General features: G+C 35.3%; 1 protein-coding gene across 2 annotated transcripts in view; it reads right to left on the minus strand.

The window, feature by feature from the left end:
- Positions 1-7,104, minus strand: part of LOC108977824 (sorbitol dehydrogenase-like) — an 8,166-nt gene extending 1,062 nt beyond the window's left edge. Inside the window, exons 1-5 of one of the 2 annotated variants that reach the window (XM_018947758.1) lie at positions 6,914-7,103; positions 5,122-5,155; positions 4,364-5,052; positions 4,175-4,296; positions 3,824-4,110 (exon numbers count right to left, since the gene is read on the minus strand). In XM_018947758.1, coding sequence (XP_018803303.1) covers positions 3,933-4,110; positions 4,175-4,296; positions 4,364-5,052; positions 5,122-5,155; positions 6,914-6,967 — 1,077 coding nt within the window. In that variant the 5' untranslated portion in view covers positions 6,968-7,103 and the 3' untranslated portion in view covers positions 3,824-3,932. Of the gene's footprint in view, positions 1-3,823; positions 4,111-4,174; positions 4,297-4,363; positions 5,053-5,121; positions 5,156-6,913 lie in introns of those variants that run through there. The other variant, XM_018947750.1, reaches the window with a different exon arrangement.
- Between the last annotated feature and the right edge of the window lie 2,430 nt (positions 7,105-9,534).

The raw sequence follows: 9,534 nt of genomic DNA on the forward strand, positions 1-9,534 counted from the left end.
TTAGCTACGATGCCAGAAGCTTCGTGTCCGATGATCATTGGTTTTTTGAGCACAAAATCGCCAATGCGTCCGTGTAAGAAATAATGCACATCAGAACCACAGATGCCGACGGAGTCCATTTTCAAGAGCACCTCTAAGGAAAACAAACGAAATTTTTATTTAGATTTCTGAATAGATTGCATAAAATATTTGACTGATTACTAACCACCATCMGCAATTTTTGGAATGGGGCGTTGTTCCTGTAAAAAAAAAAAAGTAATAGAAAGAGTAAATTATTACTTTTACTATAATTAACACATTTTAGTCAAAATGTGTAGTCAAATGTCTAATAAAATGTGCTAGAAGTATTCTGAATGCGATCCCAACCCAGTTTAATTAGCAGTCTTATGTGGGGACAGAATATTCCATGGAACACGGAGCATGCATCAGCTTCTTTATAGAATATGGTCGGACGAAAGCATGCCCAACTATTGGATTTTAAGGGTGCTGGCTTTATGCCGCTATGTCCCGCAAAACTAATGCGGCCGTGTAAACTGACGTAGAGCAAAAGCTCCGTCAGGAACGGGAAAGACCACGCCGCTCGATACTAATCGAGGTTTTAGACAAGGCAATTCTCTATCGTGCAACTTCTTCAATCTACTGCTGGAGGGAATAATTCGAGCTGCAGAGTTGAATCGAGAAGGCACAATCTTTTATAAGAGTCCGTCGATGATATTGATATCATTGGCCTCAACACCCGCCCCGTTAGTTCTGCTACAACACCAGCCGACCTACGCTATCCCAYAAAATGTATTGATGCCATAAATACCACCAATTGTGGTCCTGGCGAGCAGTAAATCTGTGGAATCAAGAAAAATTTGGGTTTGTGCGAAGTTTTTTTATTTCGATTTGATAAGTCGCCTTGACTTTGCTTACCAGTCGCAAATCTTCGATGCCATACAGCACGGCTGTTAAGTTATCCTTTCCATCTTTCTTTGATTTCTTACCTTTGCCATCAGAATCGCCAACACATTTCGAACTGAAGCGCTTCACTACGTCTCCAATAATTTTTGGCACGTGACGTAAGCAAGCGTTGGCGCTACACATTTGAACGTAGTAAGGGTGGAATATTGGCTCAAAATCATTTTTGAAAATTTAAATGTACATTTGTATTTGATTTATTTAATTTGTATCCAAATTTGATTGTTCCAACTTTAAATTTGATTCATTTCAACTCTATTCGATTTCCTCTTTTTGTAAAAATGTTTGTAATGAAAATTAAAATGAAAAAGTTTTATAATGTAGCTTGATTGATAGATTKATGTGCTCATAAATTACTTACCATTTGACTGTCAATAACGGTTTTCATTATTTATAGATAAATATTGCCGAGTATGAGCATCCGCTGTTATTTTCAATAGGTCTATCATCTCTCACATCCTTCACCACTGATTTCATTTAATATGATATTCATAATCGGATTGTCATTACAGCTAAGTGGTGGACCTGACAACATTGGCAAGTCTGCGTCAGTCGTCTCTCAACAAGTCATTGCGCACGACGGCGCCAATTGGAGACTTAAATTTTAGCCCATTCTGCAACCATATAATTTTTTCATTGACTTTGGATTCTCATTTTTTTCGGAACCGAGTCCTACATTTTGCAAGCTAGCATGGAAAACTTTCCAGCGCAGCCGTTGTATTTAATGCGCCTCACATGTCCATATCACCTTCATTCCATTGAATCAACTACTCGCCAAAATACCAAAAAAAATCGTGGGAGAATTTCTTTCTTGAACGGTCCTAAAGAATGTTACTGGTTTTTCGTCATCGTCCATGCTTTCACCATACAGCAGAACGTACATTATAAGTAACTTATAGAGCCTTAGTTTACAGAGCGGACTCTACTTTTCAATTGCCTGCTGAGTTCTTGATAGCATCTGTTGAGAAAAGTAACTCTCCGTTTAATTTTGTGGCAGACGTCGTTGTTTGTAATTATGCTGGAGGATTCTCGAGGTCTTTCACCGTCTCGAAGTTATAACTGTCAACAGTGACATGTTCTTCCAGCCATTTTTCCATTGGTTACCACCAGACCCATCTGCTTCGATCCGTTTTGCATGAGAATGCTGCACACAAGACCATGTTTTTGCGACCGACTGGGTCGATATCGTCGGCGTAGCCCAATAACTGATGACTTTTGAAAATGAAAGTACCAGTACGGTATTTGTCAAATTGAATTTTAAGCCCAAAGGAGTGATTTTTTTTTTTTTTTGTTTATTTAAAATAACTATGTTAATCAGTGGCTTCTCTTCCATAATTGTAACTGTTTCGAAGTTATGCTGAAATTGTTAAAATATACTTAAGATTTTATAAAAAACATTACTGTTAAAAAATTTGTTATAATTTCAGAGCAACTTCCTATCGCAAATCGGCCACAAGTTYCTTGGGAAGCACGGCAGCAGTAAAAAATGTTGCCAGAAATAAKCAACTTCACTTCCACTGGGTGCCATGCCACAAAGTCATCGAGGACAATGAGATAGTGGACAAAATTGCATGTGCAAAACGGTAGATCGGAAGTACACAAAATTCCTATTAGCACTCGATAGAAGAGACTATATGAACATGATGTAAATACTAACTGGTCACTGTTTAGTTTTGGGATGGGGCTGACAKATCGAGAAGACTGCAAAAAATGTCAAGAACAGGGCACCAGGGAAACAATGGAGTATCTCTTGTGCACTTGTCCTGCATTAACACATCTACGCTGTAAGCATTTGGGATCTCCACGGTATGATACACTAGAGGAGGTATCGATAGTGAGGCCGCAGAGTCTGTTAAATCCATCTGGTATCGCAAAATACCAAAACTAACCTATGCATGGCTTATTAGCTTATCAGTTTAACATAACCTGTTTATTTACATACATAAGTGTGGTATATGTACATAACTGTATAGCCTTAGAAACGTCGAAAGCAGGTGGCTCATTTTATTTAAAATTTCTCTAAGTTYTACGTCGAAGCATGAAGATAGGAAAATAGCGTTCAATTTTAAAAATTCTGAAATTTGCGAATATTTTATATAATAAAACCGTATACCACACACGGTTAAGTAAATCATATATTCGGACAGCAACAATGTGATCTTGTGATCCTCAAGCTGTGAGAGCTGAAAATTGCATCATCAATTAATAGATAATACTAAGTGAACAGTGCAAGTATGTACGTCTTACTTATTAGTAATAAATATGTTTGCATACATATATATTTTTTTGTTGGATTTGCTGTTTCGTTTTGTATACGTTTTATAATGTTTCAATATTACCGAAATGCTTTTGACGTATTTTCTGACCTTTGTTGACCTACATTAATTTTTTATTTGATAAAGCCATAGGTGTGARAAAATATACATAAATACTGCTGGTCGATAAGAATCTCGGCTTTGACTTTTTTTTTTATTAATTGAGATCTTCTGAAATGTGCCAATTTGGAGTTAATAGAAAAACGCTCTGAATCAAAATAGCAATTTATATAAAAAAATAATGAAAACCTCCATAATGGCAGTAGTTAAGGTATCAGAAATATTTATGGATTATGTTTTGCAACGATTAATGTCCTATAAGCTAAAAAACAGCTACCAGGGCTATCCAACAAAATTAAAAGGGTCTTAACACCTTAAAGTCTCTTTAACTAGTTTCTAAGCCATTCATGTTGAGTTTTTCTAGATTTAAATATTAATATAGAAGCGTCAAAGGAAAAAGTATTTCTTAATAAAAATATTCCACTTCCATAAATTATCTCCAAGTAGTTTCTAGTTTCCATTGTCCTTCTGACGTAAAAAACAACAAATTATCAGTTCATACATCTATATTTACTTTTTTTKAATGCTTATGAAAATACAACGCTTTTACTAAAACAAAATATATCCTATCAATTATAAGTTTCCATTGAAACTCTCTTAAACTTTATTATTTGTATCTCTTGGTTGCACGTGTATCATGACTTTGATGGCTCCACCGTGTCCATAGCGTGAGGTTTCAAATGCTTTGGCCGTCTCTGTGATGTCGAAGTGGTGAGTAATCAAGCGTTTTACATTCACCTTACCGGACGCAACCAAAGCCAATGCWGCCGGATAGCTAATAAYAAATATRTAATAATTAATTTCGATTTTAAAATACATCTTAACCAATTACAACTCACTCATTGCAATAGCGGAAGACGCCACGTATATCTACTTCTCGTGCCAAGGCATTAATCAAGGGTATTTTAGGTTCAGGGGAACCCATGCCTACAATAACAACGCAACCGCCTGAACGTGTAGCCTAAACAAAARCAATTATAGCATTCAAATATACCCCAAATTTTCTTTAAATTATATAAATCGCTTACGAAAATGCTGAGACGTGTGGTTGACTCGGCACCGCAACAATCGATCGATTTATCGGGTTCAACACCCATCACTTGATGTACTTTTTTCGCCACCTCTTCCGCGCTTTCATCTTTACCCATGAGCAGCGTATGTGTGGCACCCAACTCTTTGGCGACATCCAARCGCTGCTGCACCAAATCCGTAATCAAGACTTGTTCTGCACCCATAGCTTGCGCAGCTAAAAGTGTCACCAAACCAATAGGACCAGCGCCCAATACCAGCACCTTCGAACCAAGTCCTACACCAGCACGCCGACAAGCATGTACACCAACCGAAAGTGGTTCSAGCAATGCACCCTCTTCCATGGTTACATGGTCGGGCAGTTTGTAGCAGAAATCRGCAGCATGTTTATAATAGCGTGTGAGRTTGCCATCATAAGGTGGCGTCGCACAGAAAATCATRYCRRGACARAGATTRTATTGGCCGGCTTTGCAATRGTYGCAGTAACGGCAAGGHACGCCCGGCTCACAGGCTACGCGATCACCCACCGCAAGATGTTTCACTTTTTTGCCCACCTTAGCTACGATGCCAGAAGCTTCGTGTCCGATGATCATTGGTTTTGTGAGCACAAAATCGCCAATGCGTCCATGTACCAAATAATGCACATCAGAACCACAGATGCCGACGGAGTCCATTTTTAAGAGCACCTCTATAAAAAAAATGTTTTTTTATTAAAATTGTGTATATTTTGAGTAAAATATTCAACAGAAATACCAACCATCATCAGCAATTTCAGGAATGGGACGTTGTTCCTGAAAAAATGGCATACAAGATTTATATTAATTAAAGCAATAGGTCTATATCTTATAATTAGCAGCTATTGACCAAAGTAATTTCTCAAACATATCTAAATTTAATTAATGATGAAACAACTCTCAGACTAATATCATATTAGTATAGATGTCAATTGTTTCATGCTATACTTAACGACAACTGATTAGTATGATCATTAAATTATAAACTAATCCTCAAGATTGGTTTGAGAAAGAAGCGTCTAAATCGGTTTATCTAATCACCGACTGATCACATTGTTGACCTTTCGCGTCTGAAAAAAATCTTAAACTTATATGAAAACTGGTTTCCTACCTATTGGAAGAGTTCTATGCTTTTTATTTTGAGCACGAGTGAAGCTGAATTTGAARAGACCCTACATAGTACCASAAAGTCCCAGGACTTAAGTCAGTGTAGTACATCAGTACCTGAACTCATCATTCAAACGAAGGCGCTTTAAAAATCGGGATTATAAAGCAATTATTGGAATGAGAATATTTGTATAAGCACAGTCACTCGTAAAAAAACTTTGCTGGGGATAAAAAGTCAAACGCTCAAGTACTACAACTATTAGCATTTCTTAATAAGCATATTAGTAAATAAGAGCACATCTCAAAACAAATGTCTGAACAATTTGATCTTCATAACTATGCGACTGTTGTCTTAAGTGCAAAAATGTACAATTTTATAACATTCTAAAGTCTTATAGTATTATCRGAGAGTCTTTAAAGATTGCATCGAATTAAAATTCCAGTTGTGTACATTTACTAATACGTATGTATATAAATATACACAGTAGGTGGCATGATTAACGCGCAGMCGAGCCCACAGCCAAAACAAACAGCTCTACTTCAAGAAATAAAAATACTCGTTTTGTATGACAATGCAAAAACAATTTACGGTATGTAGTATGGGAAGCCCAGCACTAAATTGACAGTGTCAGAAGTGGTCCATTTGTCTACTATACCAGACCATATGACGCTACCTTTGGCAGTTCCCACGACACTCAGGTCTACGTAACCGGAACGGATCAGTATTTTTTATCCGGTCAAGCACTGTGAATTCGGCAGAATTTTGCCGCTACAACAATAACAGCAACAATAACAACGGTTTCCTTGACAAAGGCTCAATGTGGCCTATTGAACGTTGTCAATTTAGTTTTCGCTATATTTGGTTAGCAGCCATCTGTCAGCTAAGTTCTTTTTAAAAAAATAAAAAATGTCAAAAGCAAGGGGTCGCACACACACAGATGTATAATTTCAAAGAATTTGGTTAGCAGATATTTTAAAAGCATTTTTTGTAGCCAGGAATAACCATTTCAAAATTCGGGTAAACGCAATTTCCGTTGGATGCTCGAAGGAAAATTGCTACGTAAAATACATAGATTGATAGCAATCACAAGGACTCGTAAAGCAAATAATGAATAACTCTGTGTACTAATTCAGCATTATTCCGATAATTAAAAAAAAACTTATAGCCTTATTGACTGGACAAATCTATTTAAAACTCAAATTCTAATTAATTTTAATTATCTAAATTAAACTACTAATAAAAACTAAAGTCACTCGACTAACATTTTTTGAACTCCCCAATTTAACAGCGGGTATTTTCAATTTATTTACRGCAAGCAATTTTAATATTGCCGTAATCCACCCACCGAACCATTTTTTAATCGAAAGTAATAAATATTCATATCTTATCAATAACTTCGCAGTTTCGCTAATGGGTTAGGTACTTACCAAACGTAAATCCTCGATGCCGTACAATACCGCTGTTAGGTTATCGTTTGCCATTTTTATTCTTGATAAGTTCTAGACAAAAATACGATATATAAAATTTAATTCACTGCAAGTGGAAGAATGTTAGAAGAATTTCCACAAATTGACTTTTCTGCAGCAAAGCAACTAACGAACTGAAATCTAGTGAATGTTGAGCGTCAAATGTTGACAATGTCACGTAGTTTTTTGCCGGTGTTAGCTGCACTCGGCACGCCTCTTCGTGTTTTTACATACTAAATAGTTACTGTATCCACATACAAATATTGTATAAATATACTCATGTACACAAAAAATCGAACACAACATAAAACATACATACATAAACATTTGTTTAAACTGTCGAGCGTGTTAAACGAATTAAGTCAAAAATTCTAAGTATAGCAATTAATATTCTGACTGTAACCACACGCACAAGTTAACACTTTCGTATTTAAATTCAGTTAAATTCTTTATATCCAGCTGTGTTTCGGTGCATATCTGGTTATCGCTTTTCTCGTTTTATATGAACCTATAATGCATTTGGAGATATGTATATAAAGTATGCATCCCCAGCATATACGGCGAAATTCTTCATAACCACCTATCGTCGCCGGGCTTTTGTCCTGCAAAGGCAGCTGTAAACATATGGGGGGCGTGGCTAAAATGAGTGTTTAAAATATATGCACATACATGTTCTTACATTCAGAAACTGCAATTGAGAACTATATTTCTACATGTGTATTAAATGTATACGAGCCAATGTCAGCCAGAAGTGAATGAATGGTAATTTCCCATTAATTGCAATTCAGCCACGGCGAATCAAACAGTATCAGTGCAAGTCAGTTTGTTTGCTGTGATCAGTTGAGGTATTATTCTTAAAAACAAATGTCGCAAAGCATTAAAAAAAAATTAATTAAAATTTAAAAAGTCAGCAACTATAAATTGTACACAATTTTCTTGACACATTTTATGAAAATTTGTCCGTTTATTTCAAAATATTGTCAATGTACGGCCGTTGGAACGTCCAGTTAGTCRGTTTGGTTTTATAAAAAATATTAATGATAACGTTGTGTTCATGAAGGTTGTCCGCTTATGAGAACTTATTGTCCATATACATAGGAAATTTTCACTAAATATTGAAAGAGTTARCTCATTTTTAGAATTACTGTACTTAATATAAGAAATTCCTTTCCATGAGTAGGAAAATTTTACTGAAACCCTTTTAGGAGAAGTTGTTGTAGCTATTAAGCTTATTATTTGTATATTTCMCGTAATCTCTTAACCATATACTTGCATTAAAGGCGTTGTATATGTGGGCCTTCAGGTCCAAGTTTTCCATAATAGTTTAAGTTAATTTAGGTACATACCTTAGTAGAAAAAATCAATCATTCTTTAACACTATATTTACGGAACCCGTCAACTTGACGAAATTCAATTTTACAATTAAATATCTGGAAGAATTCTTGATCAGTTTTAAACAGTTTCGGATTATAAATTAATAATTTCTTAGAAATAGTTTTAATGATTTTATAGAAAATTCTTTTCGTAACGGTAAGACTTGACAATTTAGTGAGTCTCTTCGAAGGTATAATTTGATTGTAATAGACTTTTGGGGAGTTTAAAGCTTCACATGTAAATATGTACTTCTAGGGAGTAGCTTCTGAGCCAATCTACTATATCAAACTGATACACTAAAAAGAACTAAAAATCATCTAAGATATATTGTTGTCTGGTAAATAACATGGTAAACTAAGTTCACCATGAAGTTTGTAAAACCCAGAAGGAAACTTGGGAGACCCTTTAAAGTAAATATATTAAATATATTTAGATCAGTTCCACGAGCGGAGTCGATTTAGTCAAGTCTCTCAGTCTGCTCATGTGTATTTACACGAACCAGTCTTAGTTTTAAAGAAATCGATCTGAAATTTCGCACACATTTTATTCTGGCGAAGTAACAGCACATTTGTCGGARTCGGTCCAATATCGGAYCACTATAGGATATATYTGCCATACAAACTAATCGATCAAAATGAAGTCCTTGTATGGAAAACATTTTTATTTGACAAGGTATCTTCACTATATTGGGCATAGATAATTATCCAAGTCAACGCTACAATTTCCAAATAAATTGTTCTGATTCGACCTCTATACCATACTACCTGCCATACAAACTGACCGAACGCAATCGAGATAAAGATCTTTTTATACCTTTTATGCTATAAGAAATGCACCTGTGAAGGATTTATACTTCGTGGAAAAGGAAGTTAATATATATATATATGTATGTATGGCTTTCTGTCTCAAACGTCTCTCTTTTCTATACAGCATATGTACATCGTCAAGTTTCTTACATTTATTAAAGTTGACTTAAGCTATTTTAAGGCRAAATTAAGTGTGAGTACGTCATTCGTTCAAACAGAAGCATATATAATACATATGTACGTATGTATATACACTAATATGTCAATATGTTATCTGTTTATATTTGTTTATGTAGAAATGCTGCAAATACTTGTATTTTCTGCGGATTCTTAAACTATCTATAGATCTATAGGTGGATATACTTATATAGATAAACAAAAACATATACTATATATTACCAT

This window comes from Bactrocera latifrons, unplaced genomic scaffold (assembly GCF_001853355.1).
Source record: "Bactrocera latifrons isolate USDA-ARS-PBARC rearing strain unplaced genomic scaffold, ASM185335v1 scaffold_117, whole genome shotgun sequence".
NCBI classification, from domain to species: Eukaryota; Metazoa; Arthropoda; class Insecta; order Diptera; family Tephritidae; genus Bactrocera; species Bactrocera latifrons.